The following is a 19,790-nucleotide window of genomic DNA, read 5'->3' as shown; positions in this document are numbered from 1 at the left end:
GTTTTACGGCGAAAGCATAAAGTTAGATTATGTTAGGAGAGTACATTGACAATAACTGTGTAATGTTTTGTCAATTCAAAGACAGGGTCACCAAAACCATAAAACCAGCTAAAATGATGCACTAACCTTTTACAATCTCCATCAGATGACACTCCTAGGACATTATGTTAGACAATAAATGCATTTTTAGTTCTATCAAGTTCATATTTATATCCAAAAACAGCGGTTTACTATGGCGTTGATGTTCAGGAAATCGTTTCCCTCCAATAACCGGCAATCAAGTCAGCACCACAAACTAAATAATTAGAAAACATTGGTAAAATATTATATTGTCATTGAAAGAATTATAGATTTACATCTCTTGAACGCAATCAACTTGCCAGATTTAAAAATAACCTTACTGGGAAATCACACTTTGCAATAATCTAAGCACTGCGCCCAGAAAAATACGCTTTGCTATACAGACTAGACGTCATGTTGGGGAGATCTAAAATCGAAAATACTATGTAAATAATCCATTACCTTTGATTCTCTTCATCAGATGTCACTTCCAGGTATCACAGGTCCATAACGAATGTAGTTTTGTTCAAAAAAGCTCATCATTTATGTCCAAAAAGCTCCGTGTTGTTAGCACATGATCTAAGCCAGCCGGACTTCTCGTCATGAACGAGGGGAAAAAATATATTTACGTTCGTTCAAACATGTCAAACGTTGTATAGCATAAATCATTAGTGCCTTTTTTAACCAGAACATGAATAATATTCAAGGTGGACGACTGCATTCTCTTTTATAACGTATTGGAACGAGGGTACCCAACATGAACTCGCGCGCCAGAGTCTAATCGGCCATCACCGTTCCAAGGCTCTTGTTTGGTCAGATCTCACAGTAAAAGACTCAAAACACTTTGTAAAAGCTGGTGACATCTAGTGGAAGCAATAGGAAGTGCCAAAACATTAATCAACCCCTGTGTGTTTCAATGGCATAGGCTTAAAGGTAATTCAACACATCAGGTATCCACTTCCTGTCAGAAAATGTCTCAGGGTTTTGCCTGCCAAATGAGTTCTGTTATACTCACAGACACCATTCAAACAGTTTTAGAAACTTTAGGGTGTTTTCTATCCATATATAATAAGTATATGCATATTCTAGTTACTGGGTAGGATTAGTAACCAGATTAAATCGGGTACGTTTTTTTATCCAGCCGTGAAAATACTGCCCCCTAGCCCCAACAGGTTAAATACCACTATGTGAGAACAATATTTTTTTGTGAACAGATGTTTCATTATGTCGTTTATAATAAGGTTAGTAACAATTTGTGGAAATCTGTTGCAGCTCAAGTCGTTTACAAAACCTTGAATGCTGGCTGGCTGGCTGGTTGGCTGGCTGCCTGGCTGGCTGGCTAGGTTGATAAAGTTGCTCGTTATTAATTGACTGGTTCAGACCAGCTGATTATGTCGTTAGATGCTTTTTTTTGCCCTTCAGAAGATCTCCGCTAAACATATAAACATGTACAGAAAGTATTCAGACCCCTTCACTTTTTCCACATTTTGTTACGTTACACAGCCTCATTCTAAAATTGATTAAATAAAAAATTGTCCTCGTCAATCTACACCCAATACCCCATAATGACATCACAATACCCCATAATAACAAAGCGAAAACAGTTTATTTATTTTTATTACAAATAAAAAAACATGCATTATTTACGTAAGTATTCAGACTCTTTGCTATGAGACTTGAAATTGAGCTCAGGTGCATCCTGTTCCATTGATCATCCTTGAGATGTTTCTACAACTTGATTGGAGTCCACCTGTGGTAAATTCAATTGATTGGACATGATTTGGAAAGGCACACACCTGTTTATAGAAGGTCCCACAGTTGACAGTGCATGTCAGAGCAAAAACCAAGCCATGAGGTCGAAGGAATTGTCCGTTACAACTCCAGGACAGGATTGTGTCAAGAAACAGATTTGGGGAAGGGTACAGACCTTTTTTTCCTGCAACATTGAAGATCCCCAAGAACACAGTGGCCTCCATCATCCTTAAATGGAAGAAGTTTGGAACCACCAAGACTCTTCCTAGAGCTGGCCGTCCAGCCAAACTGAGCAATCGGGGGAGAAGGGCCTTGGTCAGGGAGGTCACCAAGAACCCGATGGTCACTCTGACAGAGCTCCAGAATTCCTCTATGAAGAGGGGAGAACCTTCCAGAAGGACAACCATCTTGGCAGCACTCTACCATTAATGCCTTTATGGTAGAGTGGCCAGAAGGAAGCCACTCCTCAGTAAAAGGCACGTGACAGCCCGCTTGGAGTTTGCCAAAAGGCACCAAAAGGAATCAGACCATGAGAAACAAGGTTCTTTAGTCTGATGAAACCAAGATTGAACTCTTTGACCTGACGTCTGGAGGAAACCAGGTACCGCTCATCACCTGGACAATACCATCCCTACGGTGAAGCATGGTAGTGGCAGCATCATGCTGTGGGGATGTTTTTCAGGGGCAGGGACTGGGAGACTAGTCAGGATAGAGGGAAAGATGGACGGAGCAAAGTACAGAGATCCTTGATGAAAATCTGCTCAGGACAACACAGGAGTGGCTTCGGGACAAGTCTCTGCATGTCCTTGAGTGGCCCAGCCAGAGCTCGGACATGAACCCGATCGAATATCTCTGGAGAGACCTGAAAATAGCTGTGCAGCGACGCTCCCCATCCAACCTGACAGAGCTTGAGAGGATCTGCAGAGAAGAATGGGAGAAACTCCCCAAATACAGGTGTGCCTAGCTTGTAGCGTCATACCCAAGAAGACTTGAGGCTGTAATCGCTGCCAAAAGGTGCTTCAACAAGGTACTGAGTGAAGGGTCTGAATACTTATGTAAATGTTATATTTCAGTTTTGTATTTTTAGTACATTTGCAACGTTTTAAACCTGTTTTTGCTTTGTCATTACGGGGTAGTGTGTGTGTGTGTGTAGACTGAGGGGAGGGGAACACAATGTAATCCATTTTAGAATAAGGCTGTAACTTAACAAAATGTGGAAAAAGTGAAGGGTCTGAGTACTTCCCGACTGCATGCTGTTTATCTGTCTGTGACCGCCGATAACTTGGGAACAAAGTTGCCAATGTCTTTGCAATTGAACAGGCAAAGGATTAAAAATACGCATTATAAGAATGTATGCAGTAGACCTATAGGCCGATATATTTCCTTCATATTGAAGTAAGTGTTATGCTGAGATCTATTTGTAGGCTACTAATATCTCTGTAATATCTCTCTAGGAGCTGATCTGGCATCAGTATTGCAGCCCATTAGGTGGTAATATCTCTCTGGGAGCTGATCTGGCGTCAGTATTGCAGCCCATTAGGTGGTAATATCTCTCTGGGAGCTGATCTGGCATCAGTATTGAAACATGGCGAACGTTCTCTGCGTGTTGTTTTGGGGAAACGCACGCTACATATTCGTCCGTTGTAGGAACGCTGCATCGTTAAAAACACTCGTAAGCTTAAGCTCTATCGGGAAACTGGACCCAGGTAGGTAGAACTCCTGTCCCCTCTTCCCAGAGAAACGCCCGGTGTCTAAAACTACAAGATAATGGATGACTGTTACACTGCTGGGTTGTGTTCAGTAGATACAAAATGTTGAAAGATCTAACAGAGGTGCTACCGGAACCTGTCCAATAACAACGTGGCATATTGTTTTCAGTTGCGTAATGTTTTCCTACAGTGCGCTCTACTGAACATAACCCATCAATGTCTACTACTACTGTTGGGTATTGTAGTTTTTGTTACCTTTTTGATAGCACTATGTTGTTATGAGACATCAGGAAGTGCCATGTTCTCCTCCAAGCTGCTGAGGGGAGAACGGCTCATAATAAGGTCTGGAATGGAGTCAATGGCACGGAATTAACCACATGGGGAGAAAAAAAACACGTCTTTGTTTGCTACCATTCCATTACTCCTTTCCAGACCTTATTATCAGCCCTCCTCCCCTCAGCTGCCTCCACTGCTCTGCTTTCATGTTTCAGCAATACAAGTACCTCCGCTTCAAGGGAGCTCTGCCCCTAGTGGTGAAGGCCAGTGCTGTTCAGGCTCTTTACTGTCTCAGGAACTTCCTTCTCCTGTATTTCTTCATGGGTAAGGAACACATGGCTTTGTGTGTATGAGCATATTCAGTGGGGTGTCTCCCAACCGTTCTGTAGTCAACAGATAGTGATGTCTTTATCTCCCTGTCTTTAAGGATATGCACCACGAGCCTGGATCTGTAGAACACTAGACCTCAACATCAACAGGTTAACCTCCATAATATTATTTAAATCTGACCCCCTCGACTGCTAGGCTGCTGACAACCCCCCCCCCCCCCCCTGCCACCTGGTCTGCTAGGCTGCTGACCCCCCCGTCTGCCCCCTGGTCTGCTAGGCTGCTGACCCCGTCTACCCCCCCGTCTACCCCCTGGTCTGCTAGGCTGCTGACCCCCCCCCTACCCCTCGACTGCTAGGCTGCTGACCCCCCCCCCCCCCCCCCCCCCCCCCCCCCGTCTACCCCCCTCGACTGCTAGGCTGCTGACCCCCGTCTACCCCCTCGACTGCTAGGCTGCTGACCCCCGTCTACCCCCTCGACTGCTAGGCTGCTGACCCCCTGTCTACCCCCTCGACTGCTAGGCTGCTGACCCCCTGTCTACCCCCTCGACTGCTAGGCTGCTGACCCCCCCCTACCCCTCGACTGCTAGGCTGCTGACCCCCCCGTCTACCCCCCCCGTCTACCCCCCTCGACTGCTAGGCTGCTGACCCCCTGTCTACCCCCTCGACTGCTAGGCTGCTCTCTTTAGCCTCCTCATATTCCTTTCCTAATGTATTTTAAGTCCTACATTGATTTTCCATGTGGAAACTGGACATGTCAACAGTCCACTGGAATGGACTGGTACATGCATCAAGACAGACTAAACAGATGACAGAAGTGTTCTGGTCTTTCCCCTTTTCCCAGTTCAATCCATTCCCTGGACAGTGTGTCTAGTCTATTGGACTTGTCCCTCCTGTACCACCTGTGGATAAGTGGGACCTTCCTCCTCCTCACCTGGTACATCACAGTACTCCTCTTCAGGATCTTTGTTACCGAGGTACGTATAACTCCCATGACCCCCCCCCGTAACACCTCGATCAGACCGACGAGTCGTTGCGTTTGCCTTGCAGCGTAGCGTTGTAGAGTCAGTTGCTGTGCGTTCTGTGTGCTGCGTACGTTGGATTTATCTCGTCGTAGACATCAAATCGTATGAGTAGACTTGACAGAATTTAGTAGGAAAAAGGGTGAATGTTGAACTGTTGTCGCTCACACATCCAGTCAAAATGTTGGATTAGATAATGAAATGAGTTTGACTGCAGATTGTATTACGTAGAATTGATGCAATGACGCTGTCGGTCTGATCGGAGTGTAACCTTCACTGTACTGCTCCTCAGGACCCTAACCTCTAACCCTCCTAACCTTCACCTGGTACTATACATCACTGTACTGCTCCTCAGGACCCTAACCCTAACCTCTAATCCTCCTCCTAACCTTCACCTGGTACTATACATCACTGTACTGCTCCTCAGGACCCTAACCCTAACCTCTAACCCTCCTAACCTTCACCTGGTACTATACATCAATGTACTGCTCCTCAGGACCCTAACCTCTAACCCTCCTAACCTTCACCTGGTACTATACATCACTGTACTGCTCCTCAGGACCCTAACCTCTAATCCTCCTCCTAACCTTCACCTGGTACTATACATCACTGTACTGCTCCTCAGGACCCTAACCTTAATCTCTAACCCTCCTCCTAACCTTCACCTGGTACTATACATCACTGTACTGCTCCTCAGGACCCTAACCTCTAACCCTCCTCCTCCTAACCTTCACCTGGTACTATACATCACTGTACTGCTCCTCAGGACCCTAACCCTCCCCCTCCTAACCTTCACCTGGTACAATACATCACTGTACTGCTCCTCAGGACCCTAACCCTAACCTCTAACCCTCCTAACCTTCACCTAGTACTATATATCACTGTACTGCTCCTCAGGACCCTAACCCTAACCTCTAATCCTCCTCCTAACCTTCACCTGGTACTATACATCGGTACTATACATCACTGTACTGCTCCTCAGGACCCTAACCTCTAACCCTCACCTGGTACTATACATCACTGTACTGCTCCTCAGGACCCTAACCCTAACCTCTAATCCTCCTCCTAACCTTCACCTGGTACTATACATCGGTACTATACATCACTGTACTGCTCCTCAGGACCCTAACCTCTAACCGTTACCTGGTACTATACATCACTGTACTGCTCCTCAGGACCCTAACCCTAACCTCTGACCCTCCTAACCTTCACCTGGTACTATACATCACTGTACTGCTCCTCAGGACCCTAACCCTAACCTCTAACCCTCCTCCTAACCTTCACCTGGTACTATACATCACTGTACTGCTCCTCAGGACCCTAACCCTAACCTCTAACCCTCCTCCTAACCTTCACCTGGTACTATACATCACTGTACTGCTCCTCAGGACCCTAACCCTAACCTCTAACCCTCCTAACCTTCACCTGGTACTATACATCACTGCACTGCTCCTCAGGACCCTAACCTCTAACCTTCACCTGGTACTATACATCACTGTACTGCTCCTCAGGACCCTAACTCTAACCCTCCTAACCTTCACCTGGTACTATACATCACCGTACTGCTCCTCAGGACCCTAACCCTAACCTCTAACCCTCCTAACCTTCACCTGGTACTATACATCACCGTACTGCTCCTCAGGACCCTAACCTCTAACCCTCCTAACCTTCACCTGATACTATACATCAATGTACTGCTCCTCAGGACCCTAACCCTAACCTCTAACCCTCCTAACCTTCACCTGGTACTATACATCACTGTACTGCTCCTCAGGACCCTAACCCTAACCTCTAACCCTCCTAACCTTCACCTGGTACTATACATCACTGTACTGCTCCTCCGTGTGGAGGTGGGGGACAGACTCATATCAAACATCTCCAATCCAAAGTTAAATCTAGAATTGGCTTCCTATTTCACAACAAAGCATCCTTCACTCATGCTGCCAAACACACCCTCGTAAAACTGACCATCCTACCGATCCTCGACTTCGGCGATGTCATTTACAAAATAGCTTCCAATACGCTACTCAGACTGCATCCAATTTGCTATCACAGTGCCATCCGTTTTGTCACCAAAGCCCCATATACTACCCACCACTGCGACCTGTACGCTCTCGTTGGCTGGCCCTCACTTCATACTCGTCGCCAAACCCACTGGCTCCAGGTCATCTATAAGTCTCTGCTAGGTAAAGTCCCCCCTTATCTCCGCTCACTGGTCACCATAGCAGCACCCACCTGTAGCACGCGCTCCAGCAGGTATATCTCTCTGGTCACCCCTAAAGCCAATTCCTCCTTTGGCCGGCTTGCCTTCCAGTTCTCTGCTGCCAATGACTGGAACGAACTGCAAAAATCACTGAAGCTGGAGACTCATATCTCCCTCACTAGCTTTAAGCACCAGCTGTCAGAGCAGCTCACAGATCACTGCACCTGTACATAGCCCATCTAGAATTTAGCTCAAACAACTACCTACCTCATCCCATATTTGTTTTTCTGCTCTTTTGCACACCAGTGTTTCTACTTGCACATCCTCACCTGCACATCTATCACTCCAGTGTAAATTGCTAAATTGTAATTACTTCGCCACTATGGCCTATTTATTGCCTTACCTCTTTACTTCATTTACTTCACACACTATATACAGATTTTTCTATTGTGTTATTGACTGTGTTTGTTTATTCCATGTGTAACTCTGTGTTGTTGTTTGTGTCGAACTGCTTTGCTTTATCTTGGCCAGGTTGCAGTTGTATATAAGGACTTGTTCTCAACTGGCCTACCTGGTTAAATAAAGGTGAAATAAAATGCATAAATATCTGAGTATAGAGAGAAACCAACCTGTAGAATAAAACTTGGTCCAGCATGGCCATTTTTCTTTGGCATCACCTTCCATTAAAAGAATCGCGTACATTCTCACATCTTAAACATTTAAACCAGTCAGTCCATCATGTTACATACTAACAACACAGAGGACACGACTACGTTCGCTGACAACGCGGAGGACACGACTACGTTCGCTGACAACGCGGAGGACACGACTACGTTCGCTGACAACGCGGAGGACACGACTACGTTCGCTGACAACGCGGAGGACACGACTACGTTCGCTGACAACGCGGAGGACACGACTACGTTCGCTGACAACGCGGAGGACACGACTACGTTCGCTGACAACGCGGAGGACACGACTACGTTCGCTGACAACGCGGAGGACACGACTACGTTCGCTGACAACGCGGAGGACACGACTACGTTCGCTGACAATGACCACTGTCCCAACTGGACTAGATGGTTAAGTACATATACTGATACGATGTACTTTTTGTTTTTAGTAGTCCCAACAGCACAAGGAACGAATGAATGTTTGAACATGTTGTTCTTGGCCATGGTCATTCTGAAGCGCCGGCCAGAGGGAAGCCTCCATCTGAGGGTGTAGAGGGTGGGAGGGGTCGCCAACGATAGGTTTCAGACTGGTTGCCTTGTGGAACAGAATGCTCAAATGTGCCTGTGGTCGACCAATTACTTTGTTGGTTTTGTTTTACTATTCTGGTCAGTGTGCTTTCACTCAGATTACCAGACTGTCATATTGAACATGAGGATGTCCTGGACTGACTCGCTGCTCCTCTACCAGTCTGTTCCTGGACTGACTCGCTGCTTCTCTACCAGTCTGTTCCTGGACTGACTCGCTGCTTCTCTACCAGTCTGGTCCTGGACTGACTCGCTGCTTCTCTACCAGTCTGGTCCTAGACTGACTGGCTGCTTCTCTACCAGTCTCTGCTAATCATTTCCTCTCTCTGGCTGCAGTTCGATTCTCAACCGTTGTTCTCTGGGAAGTGTGCGCTTCTAACCTATCTGCTTAGTACCGTAGACAAGATCATTCCACGAGGAGTCTGATTTGATAATCATCATTTCTTGCAGGTTTACAGTTTTCCCGTCCAGTCCACGTTCACAGAGGAGTCTCACCAGTGTCTGCCCAAAGTTATCACTGGCATGCAACCAATGATACTGAAGGTAAGCATTTTACACCATACCCTCTGTTCTGTAGCCGTCCAGTTAGCTGTTCTGTGTTCTGTCAGATCCTAGCCCTCCGGTTAACCCTACTACCTCTGTCCTGTCAGATCCTAGCCCTCCGGTTAACCCTACTACCTCTGTCCTGTCAGATCCTAGCCCTCCGGTTAACCCTACTACCTCTGTCCTGTAAGATCCTAGCCCTCCGGTTAACCCTACTACCCCTGTCCTGTCAGATCCTAGCCCTCAGGTTAACCCTACTACCTCTGTCCTGTCAGATCCTAGCCCTCCGGTTAACCCTACTACCCCTGTCCTGTCAGATCCTAGCCCTCCGGTTAACCCTACTACCCCTGTCCTGTCAGATCCTAGCCCTCCGGTTAACCCTACTACCTCTGTCCTGTCAGATCCTAGCCCTCCGGTTAACCCTACTACCCCTGTCCTGTCAGATCCTAGCCCTCCGGTTAACCCTACTACCCCTGTCCTGTCAGATCCTAGCCCTCCGGTTAACCCTACTACCTCTGTCCTGTCAGATCCTAGCCCTCCGGTTAACCCTACTACCCCTGTCCTGTCAGATCCTAGCCCTCCGGTTAACCCTACTACCTCTGTCCTGTCACATCCTAGCCCTCCGGTTAACCCTACTACCCCTGTCCTGTCAGATCCTAGCCCTCCGGTTAACCCTACTACCTCTGTCCTGTCAGTTCCTAGCCCTCCGGTTAACCCTACTACCTCTGTCCTGTCAGTTTCTAGCCCTCCAGGACCTGGCTCTACTGTCTCAACACTCTCCTTCTAGACGTCTGGAGGTGTTCAGTCTCAGCCAACCAGGTGACCCCCGCTGCTCTGCCTGCATAAATACAACTAATGGATATTTATACTTTCACATTACAGAATGACTTCCTGTGTCTCATTACTGACAGTAAAACAATAAGAGCACTGTCTACACTCATCGACTGACTCTGCAGTATGCATAATGTTCCCTCGCCCCAGGAGGTGCCAGGGTAATGTTCCCTCCCCCCGGTAGTCCCAGGGTAATGTTCCCTCCCCCCGGTAGTCCCAGGGTAATGTTCCCTCCCCCCGGTAGTCCCAGGGTAATGTTCCCTCCCCCCGGTAGTCCCAGGGTAATGTTCCCTCCCCCCGGTAGTCCCAGGGTAATGTTCCCTCCCCCCGGTAGTCCCAGGGTAATGTAAAGGGAACATCTGGTTAAAAATGTGGTTAAGCTATAGATACAGTGCCTTCAGAAAGTATTCCTACCCCTCGACTTATTCCCCATTTTTCTTGTTACAGCCTGAATTCAAAATGGATTAAATCGGGTTTTTTTCCTACACGCAATTCCCCATAATGACAAGGTGAAAACATGTTTTTAGAAATGTTGGCGCGTTTATTGAAAATGAAATACAGAAACCTTATTTATGTAAGTATTCACAACCCTGAGTCAATACTTTGTAGAAGCACCTTTTTGGCGGCGATTACAGCTTTGAGTCGTCTTGGAATTTGTCTATCAGCTTTGTACATCCGGATTTTCTCCCATTCTTCCCTGCAGATCTTCTCAAGCAATATATATAATTTGAGTTGTTTATGAATTTTTACGATATAGCCAATTTTGACTTTAGGGATGAGGGATCTAGAGATGTTTCCCTTTCTGTATGTAGTTCCCAGAAGGTAACTTTTCTTTGTCGTTCTCTTGTTTTCCCCAGGCGGTCACCCTCACATCTGGACGGCCCTGAGTAAGGAGTGTCTCTCTCTGTTGTCTGACCTGACTGAGCGGCTGGTAGCCCACCATGACACTGTAGCTACTAACGGACGGGCCAAGTCCCAGTCTACAGGAAGCAACAAGCGGTCCACCACCTCCTCGGAAAGCTCCGGTAGCTACACCACTGCTCTGTCACTCTCTCTGAAGAACATTACACTGCATTCAGAAAGTATTCAGACCCCCTTGACTTTTTCCATATGTCGTTACAGCCTTATTCTAAAATGGAATGAAGTTGTTTTTTTTCCCCCTCTCAATCTACTCACAATACCCCATAGTGACATCACAATACCCCATAGTGACCAACAAAAACAGGTTTATAGAAATGTTTAACTTTATTATTATAATTTTTTTACATAAGTATTTGGTCCCTTTACTCAGTACTTTGTTGAAGCAACTTTTCAACTTTTGGCAGTGATTACAGCCTTGAGTCTTCTTAGATATGACGCTACAAGCTTGACACACCTGTATTTGGGGAGTTTCTCCAATTCTTCTCTGCAGATCCTCTCAAGCTCCGTCAGGTTGGATGGGAGGGTCGCTGCACAGCTATTTTCAGGTCTCTCCAGAGATGTTCGATCGGGTTCAAGTCCGGGCTCTGGCTGGACCACTCAAGGGCATTCAGAGACTTGTCCCGAAGCCACTCCTGCGTTGTCTTGACTGTGTGCTTAGGGTCGTTGTCCTGTTGGAAGGTAAACCTTCACCCCAATCTGAGGTCAGGAGCAGGTTTTCATCAAGGATCTCTGTACTTTGCTCCGTTCATCTTTCCCTCGATCCTGACTAGTCTCCCAGTCCCTGCCGCTGAAAAACATCCCCACAACATGATGCTGCCACTACCATGCTTCACCATGGGGATGGTCCCAGGTTTCCTCCATTGCTCAGTTTGGCCGGGCAGCCAGCTCTAGGAAGAGTCTTGGTGGTTCCAAACCTCTTCCATTTAAGAATGATGGAGGCTAATGTTACCTTGGGGACCTTCAATGCTGCAGATTTTTTGGTACCCTTCCCCAGATCTGTGCCTCGACCAAATCATGTCTCGGAGCTTTACGGACAATTCCTTCGACCTCATGGGTTGGTTTTTGTTGCGACATGCACTGTCAACTGTGGGACCTTTTATAGACAGGTGTGTGTCTTTCCAAATCATGTCCAATCAATTGAATTTACCACAGGTGGACTCCAATCAAGCTGTAGAAACATCTCAAGGATGATCAATGGAAACAGGATGCACCTGTGCTCAATTTCGAGTCTCATAGCAAAGTGTCTGAATACTTGAATTTATTTACATCGCTTTTATTTTTAGTAGATTTGAAAAAAATTCTAAACCTGTTTTTGCTTTGTCATTTTGGAGTGTTGTGTGTAAATTGAGTATTTTTTTATATTTTATGTAATCCATTTTATAATAATGCTGTAATGTTACATAATGTGTAAAAAGTAAAGGACTGAATAGACTGTGGTATCTGTGTATAGGGCGAGTGCATTATGTTAAAATTTTCCCAGGTTGGTAAACCCCATTCAGTAGATTCATCAAAACATATATACAGTAAAAAATTAAATTAAAAAATATTATTCTATATTTAAGCAATAAGTCACCTTTGGGGTTTGTGGTATATGGCCAATATACCACAGCTAAGGGCTGTTCTTAAGCACGACGCAACACGGAGTGCCTGGTTACAGCCCTTAGCTTTGGTATATTGGCCATATATACCACAAACCCCCGAGGTGCCTTATTGCTATTATAAACTAGTTACCAACGTAATTAGAGCAGTAAAAATAAATGTTGTCATACGGTCTGGTATACCACGCCTGTCAGCCAATCAGCATTCAGTGCTCGATCCACCCAGTTTTTATAATCATGTTTACATTCTAGAGAACATTCTGAACCAACGTCAAACCGTGGTCAGCCAATCAGCATTCAAGGCTCTAATCACGGTCAGTGGTCAGCTAATCATGGAATGTGGAACTTTTTGTTTTACAGCCTTGGATGAACACAGTCCTCTAATCAACTGCTCATCAAGACCTTGATTAGTCAGCGGTGTTAGTGCTGGGCCTGCTCACTCTATCTCCCCAGAACCAGGGTTGCGGCCAGATCACCTTTTTTTAAAATAGTATTTTAGTCCTTTAAAAAACACCCCTCTGACTCCCTCTCCTCCTCCAGTAGGTATGGACGATATGAAGACTCCTCGGCCCAGCGCCCTGATCAGAACCCCTGGCTCAGTGTTCTTGCGTTCCTCTGGGCTGCGAACTCCCCTGACCACCCCTTTTACCCCGGACCAAGACAGCCCTTTCTCCTCCCCCGCCCTGCGGCGCCTCACTGGCCCTCTGGAGCCTCAGGGGCCCCTGTCCCCCGGCTTCAGCTCCATCCAGAGCCCTCACGTCATGAGGAGGGGCCCCAAACTCTGGTCTGCTTCTACAGGTGAGGGCCAGCCCAGGGGCCACATATGGCTGATTTTTACTAATGGACTAGTGTAGTATTTCACTAGCAATACTACTATTACTACTATGAGCCAATGGAGTGTATAGTATGAGTGGTATCATATTTAAGCACTTTAATTATTTGTAAATATTGCATCACCCATCTCATATGTATGTACTGTTTTCTGTACTATGCCACTATCTTAGTCCAATGCCGCTCTGAGATATATATATATATATATATATATATACAGACAGACACACAGACAGACAGTCATGGCCAAAAGTTTTTTGAGAATGACACAAATATTTATTTTCAAAGTCTGCTGCCTCAGTTTGTATGATGGCAATTTGCATATACTCCAGAATGTTATGAAGAGTGATCAGATGAATTGCAATTAATTGCAAAGTCCCTCTTTGCCATACAAATGAACTGAATCCCCCAAAAACATTTCCACTGCATTTTAGCCCTGCCTCAAAAGGACCAGCTGACATCATGTCAGTGATGCTCTCGTTAACACAGGTGTGAGTGTTGACGAGGACAAGGCTGGAGATCACTCTGTCATGCTGATTGAGTTCAAATAACAGACTGGAAGCTTCAAAAGGAGGGTGGTGCTTGGAATCATTGTTCTTCCTCTGTCAACCATGGTTACCTGCAAGGAAACACGTGCCGTCATCATACTTTGCACAAAAAGGGCTTCACAGGTAAGGATATTGCTGCCAGTAAGATTGCACCTAAATCAGACATTTTATCGGATCATCAAGAACTTCAAGGAGAGCGGTTCAATTGTTGTGAAGAAGGCTTCAGGGCGCTCAAGAAAGTCCAGCAAGCGCCAGGACCGTCTCCTAAAGTTGATTTCAGCTGCGGGATCGGGGCACCACCAGTACAGAGCTTGCTCAGGAATGGCAGCAGGAAGGTGTGAGTGCATCTGCACGCACAGTGAGGTGAAGACTTTTGGAGGATGGCCTGGTGTCAAGAAGGGCAGCAAAGAAGCCACTTCTCTCCAGGAAAAACATCAGGGACAGACTGATATTCTGCAAAAGGTACAGGGATTGGACTGCAGAGGACTGGTGTAAAGTCATTTTCTCTGATGAAGGCACTGTCAGATTGTTTGGGGCATCTGGAAAAAAGCTTGTCCGGAGAAGACAAGGTGAGCGCTACCATCAGTCCTGTGTCATGCCAACAGTAAAGCATCCTGAGACCATTCATGTGTGGAGTTGCTTCTCAGCCAAGGGAGTGGGCTCACTCACAATTTTGCCTAAGAACACAACCATGAATAAAGAACGGTACCAACACATTCTCCGAGAGCGACTTCTCCCAACCATCCAGGAACAGTTTGGTGACGAACAATGCCTTTTCCAGCATGATGGAGCACCTTGCCATAAGGCAAAAGGTGATAACTAAGTGGCTCGGAACAAAACATCGATATTTTGGGTCCATGGCCAGGAAACTCCCCAGACCTTAATCCCATTGAGAACTTGTGGTCAATCCTCAAGAGGCGGGTGGACAAACAAAAACACACAAATTCTGACAAACTCCAAGCATTGATTATGCAATGGGCTGCCATCAGTCAGGATGTGGCCCAGAAGTTAACTGACAGCATGCCAGGGCAGATTGCAGAGGTCTTGAAAAAGAAGTCAACACTGCAAATATTGACTCTTTGCATCAACTTCATGTAATTGTCAATAAAAGCCTTCGACACTTATGAAATGCTTGTAATTATACTTCAGTATTCCATAGTAACATCTGACAAAAATATCTAAAGACACTGAAGCAGCAAACTTTGTGGAAATTAATATTTGTGTCATTCTCAACTTTTGGCCACGACTGTATATAGTAATTCTTAATCTCACTTACTTAGATTTATGTGTATTTTGGGTATATGTTGTGAAACTGTTACACGGAACCTCTACTCAGACAATTAATCCACATAAAACGGTCAACTGAATCGTTTCTAGTCATCTCTCCTCCTTCCAGGCTTTTTCTTCTCTGGACTTTATATTGCGATTGGCAACTTTCATAAATTAGGTGCATTTCCGCCACCGACCTCGTTCGTCTTTCAGTCACCCACGTGGGTATAACCAATGAGGAGATGGCACGTGGGTACCTGCTTCTATAAACCAATGAGGAGATGGGAGAGGCAGGACTTGCAGCGCTATCTGCGTCACAAATAGAAAGGAGTTCTATTTTAGCCCTTGGCAATGCAGACGCTCGTTGGCGCACTCGCGAGCAGTGTGGGTACAATAATTGAATAATATAGATTTCTAAATGTATTTTGCAGCGCTCGGGATGCGAGCGGTGTAGTCAGCCTGTTAGATATTTCTTGTTAGATATTACTGCACTGTCGGAGCTAGAAACTCAATCATTTCTCTACACCCGCAATAACATCTGCTAAACACGTGACCAATAAAATGTGATTTAGATATTATCATTCACCTTTCAGCATGGATTTGTTTTCATATTGACGAGTTAACAACAGCGATGTTTATTGACCTATGAATTCAGACCATTCTCTGTTTTATGGCTGTCTAGACTCCCAGCTGAACGGCAGTCCATCTCCTGGTCCCGCCACCAGCCTGTCCCAGGCCCAACTCAAACCCTCCTTCCTTGTTACCTTCCTACAGAACAGGAAGGACCAGGTACTGTCTTGTTTCTAAAAGTGTTCTCCCATTTGGGAGCTACTGACTAATGGTGTATTATTTTAGCTATTATAAAACTTCGGTCCTTTTTTTATTATCTTTGTAATTGTCCCATTCAGGTTAAACAATTCTTGGCAAAGCGGGTGCTGATAATGTATCTGTTTAACAAGGTAAGGGTGTGTGTACCTGCACGCTGTCTCTGGGTTGTGGGGCTAGGACGCCGTCTCTGGGTTGTGGGGCTAGGACGCCGTCTCTGGGTTGTGGGGCTAGGACGCCGTCTCTGGGTTGTGGGGCTAGGACGCCGTCTCTGGGTTGTGGGGCTAGGGCGCCGTCTCTGGGTTGTGGGGCTAGGGCGCCGTCTCTGGGTTGTGGGGCTAGGGCACCGTCTCTGGGTTGTGGGGCTCACTGCATGCTCTTCCCCAAATCATCCTTAACAAATCATCTACTTAAGGCTGGAAGTTACCTGGTCTAATTCAACTGAGAGAAGAGCTCTATCATTCAGGCATACAACATATCTGGGTTGTGCCAAAAGACCACTTTGTGGAGAAGCTATGTTTTCAAAATTGTTTACATTAATTCTGATTATTTCCAGGGATACACAACATCCTGAAATATATGTAGATGTCTTTGTTAGAAAGAATACTATATTTCCCTTGACAGAATGATGCTGAATGTAAAAAAAAATATGCTTAATTTACCCACCCTCCCCTACTAATTGAGCTGTTAGCCCCGCAGTAGGAAGTGTTAGCCCCGCAGTAGGAAGTGTTAGCCCCGCAGTAGGTAGCACCGCAGTAGGAAGTGTTAGCGCAGCTAATCAGGTCAATAGTATGCTGTTCATGGTTGTGGTTATTTGAATCACTTCCAACTGAAGCAAACCGGTCATCTTCTCCACCTTCCTCTGTCCTGTCTGTCCCAGCATGCTGTCATTATGTGTGGTGTTAATAGGGCTGTGATTGGCCAGGGACCTCCCCATAACATATCACCATACGTAGGCGCTGATACCATATGTATTGCGATTCTATATGTACTGCGATTTTGTTGTGAATATATTGGCAAATTATAACGTCCCAGTTAGCCGTGTGATTGCTGCCGTCCCAGTTAGCCGTGTGATTGCTGCCGTCCCAGTTAGCCGTGTTATTGCTGCCGTCCCAGTTTGCCGTGGCTAACGCCGTATGATTGCTGCCGTCCCAGTTTGCCGTGGCTAATGCCGTATGATTCCTGCCGTCCCAGTTAGCCGTGGCTAATACCGTGTGATTCCTGCCGTCCCAGTTAGCCGTGGCTAACGCCGTGTGATTGCTGCCGTCCCAGTTAGCCGTGGCTAACGCCGTGTGATTGCTGCCGTCCCAGTTAGCCGTGGCTAACGCCGTGTGATTGCTGCCGTCCCAGTTAGCCGTGGCTAACGCCTTGTGATTCCTGTAATGTAACTTGAGTTTCCTCACTCATTGTTATCTCTCCCTGCAGCTGCCAGAAGCCTCCAGTCAGGCCCTGTTCGCTGACAGCCAGGTTCACATATGGGCTCTGCAAGGTATTTTCATTCATAAACTCAGAATTCTTTGTAGAAAACAACAGATTTTCACATTTTGTCAAGATTGAGATTTTATCCTAATTTCCTCCCTCCTTACTGTAGGTCTGTCTCACCTGGTGGCAGCGTCGTTCTCTGAGGACCAGTATGGAATAGTTCAGACCACCCTGCCTACCATCCTCAGTACCATGCTGGTGTTACAGGAGGTAGGAAATACACCAGTACCACGCTGGTGTTACAGGAGGTAGGAAATACACCAGTACCACGCTGGTGTTACAGGAGGTAGGAAATACACCAGTACCACGCTGGTGTTACAGGAGGTAGGAAATACACCAGTACCACGCTGGTGTTACAGGAGGTAGGAAATGCACCCTGCCTACCATCCTCAGTACCATGCTGGTGTTACAGGAGGTAGGAAATACACCAGTACCATGCTGGTGTTACAGGAGGTTAGACATGGGTGAAGCATGTGCAGTTAATTTTACAGCTTCAGACCTGCGTACGTCTCACTTTAAAGTAAATCTGTTTTAATCTAATAATGGTCCAGTATCTGCTGCTTCCCGCTGACCTCACCTTAGCTTGTAATGTTTCACTAAGTCGTTTGATCGACTATGGGGGGAAAATCAACATGTTAGTTAGCACAAACCCATCCATACCAAGGCTGCTTAGTGCCTAACTGTCTTCCTTCCTTAATTCCTTCCCTCTCTTCACCCCCTTCCCCCTCTCCTCACCCCCTCCCTCTCCTCCAGGCTGTGGATCGTCACTTCAAGCTACCCCATACCTCCTCTAAACCAGGTCACTGTTCCTGCGGTATGGGAGATGACAGTTACAAGACGCTCCGCTTCGCTCTGCGATCCACCCTCAAGACCGCCGTCTACAGGATCACAGCCACCTTCGGAGGACACCTCCAGTAAGAATTGCAGATGTAGTTAAACACCACTTTAATGCGGTCCTGGACCTGAAAGATATGGTAATATGGGATGGGGGGGCTGGACCTGAAAGATACGGTAATATGGGATGGGGGGGCTGGACCTGAAAGATACGGTAATATGGGGGGCTGGCAGTTGAGCACACTGAAGTAGAGGCTAAACACTCAATTGCTCCAACACATTACTTTAATGTTCTGGTCCCACAATGAATCATCTACTACTGCTATAGAATAGGTGTATCATGTTTTGCCATTGTGAAGGTTAGTTTATCTTTGTCCTACTCCTGTGAACACTGATCTGATTGGTGTGTCCCTGGTGTCCAGCGCTGTCCAGATGTCAGCAGAACATCGGAAGAGACTGCAGCACTTCCTGGAGTATAAAGAGTGAAGGCGTGAGCGAGATGGCCCAGGAGTGCGTCTGTCACTTAGCTGATGACAATGGTAGTGTGACTGAGTTGATATTAGCTCTGTGTGTGTGGCTGTGTGTGTGTGTGTGTGTGTGTGTGTGTGTGTGTGTGTGTGTGTGTGTGTGTGTGTGTGTGTGTGTGTGTGTGTGTGTGTGGCTGGGTGTGTGTGTGTGTGTGTGTGTGTGTGTGTGTGGCTGGGTGTGTGTGTGTGTGTGGCTGGGTGTGTGTGTGTGTGTGGCTGGGTGTGTGTGTGTGTGTGGCTGGGTGTGTGTGTGTGTGTGGCTGGGTGTGTGTGTGTGTGTGGCTGGGTGTGTGTGTGTGTGTGGCTGGGTGTGTGTGTGTGTGTGGCTGGGTGTGTGTGTGTGTGTGGCTGGGTGTGTGTGTGTGTGTGGCTGGGTGTGTGTGTGTGTGTGGCTGGGTGTGTGTGTGTGGCTGGGTGTGTGTGTGTGTGTGGCTGGGTGTGTGTGTGTGTGGCTGGGTGGGTGGGTGTGTGTGTGTGGCTGGGTGGGTGGGTGTGTGTGTGTGGCTGGGTGGGTGTGTGGGTGGGTGTGTGGCTGGGTGGGTGGGTGTGTGTGTGTGGCTGGGTGGGTGGGTGTGTGGGTGTGTGGCTGGGTGGCTGGGTGGGTGGGTGTGTGTGTGTGTGGCTGGGTGGGTGGGTGTGTGTGTGTGTGGCTGGGTGGGTGTGTGTGTGTGGCTGGGTGGGTGGGTGTGGGTGGGTGGGTGTGGCTGGCTGGGTGGGTGGGTGGGTGTGGCTGGGTGGGTGTGGCTGGGTGTGTGTGTGTGGCTGTGTGGCTGGCTGTGTGTGTGTGTGGCTGGCTGTGTGTGTGTGTGGCTGGGTGTGTGGCTGGGTGTGTGGCTGGGTGTGTGGCTGGGTGTGTGGCTGGGGGTGTGGGTGTGTGTGTGTGTGTGTGTGTGTGGCTGGGTGTGTGTGTGTGTGGCTGGGTGTGTGTGTGTGTGGCTGGGTGTGTGTGTGTGTGGCTGGGTGTGTGTGTGTGG

The 19,790-nt window shown here is 47.0% G+C and overlaps 1 protein-coding gene across 5 annotated transcripts in view; it reads left to right on the top strand.

Annotated features, from left to right (window-relative positions):
- The window catches only part of ndc1 (NDC1 transmembrane nucleoporin), a 30,745-nt gene extending 11,468 nt beyond the window's left edge, over positions 1–19,277 (top strand). For 3 of the 5 annotated variants that reach the window (XM_014141471.3, XM_014141469.3, XM_014141474.3), the window contains 13 exons: positions 4,013–4,121; positions 4,225–4,276; positions 4,968–5,100; positions 9,058–9,150; positions 9,888–9,969; positions 10,839–11,006; positions 13,041–13,298; positions 15,831–15,937; positions 16,057–16,107; positions 17,399–17,462; positions 17,565–17,665; positions 18,209–18,369; positions 18,712–19,277. In XM_014141471.3, coding sequence (XP_013996946.1) covers positions 4,013–4,121; positions 4,225–4,276; positions 4,968–5,100; positions 9,058–9,150; positions 9,888–9,969; positions 10,839–11,006; positions 13,041–13,298; positions 15,831–15,937; positions 16,057–16,107; positions 17,399–17,462; positions 17,565–17,665; positions 18,209–18,369; positions 18,712–18,775 — 1,443 coding nt within the window. In that variant the 3' untranslated portion in view covers positions 18,776–19,277. The remainder of the gene's footprint in view (positions 1–4,012; positions 4,122–4,224; positions 4,277–4,967; positions 5,101–9,057; positions 9,151–9,887; positions 9,970–10,838; positions 11,007–13,040; positions 13,299–15,830; positions 15,938–16,056; positions 16,108–17,398; positions 17,463–17,564; positions 17,666–18,208; positions 18,370–18,711) is intronic. The other 2 variants (XM_014141472.3, XM_014141473.3) reach the window with 2 other exon arrangements.
- Positions 19,278–19,790: the final 513 nt, after the last annotated feature.

The sequence above is a fragment of the Salmo salar genome, chromosome 14 (genome assembly GCF_965601325.2).
Source record: "Salmo salar chromosome 14, fSalSal1, whole genome shotgun sequence".
In the NCBI taxonomy this organism is placed as follows: domain Eukaryota; kingdom Metazoa; phylum Chordata; class Actinopteri; order Salmoniformes; family Salmonidae; genus Salmo; species Salmo salar.
Note: the sequence above shows the minus strand (reverse complement) of the source record. Positions and strands in the feature narration are given on the sequence as shown.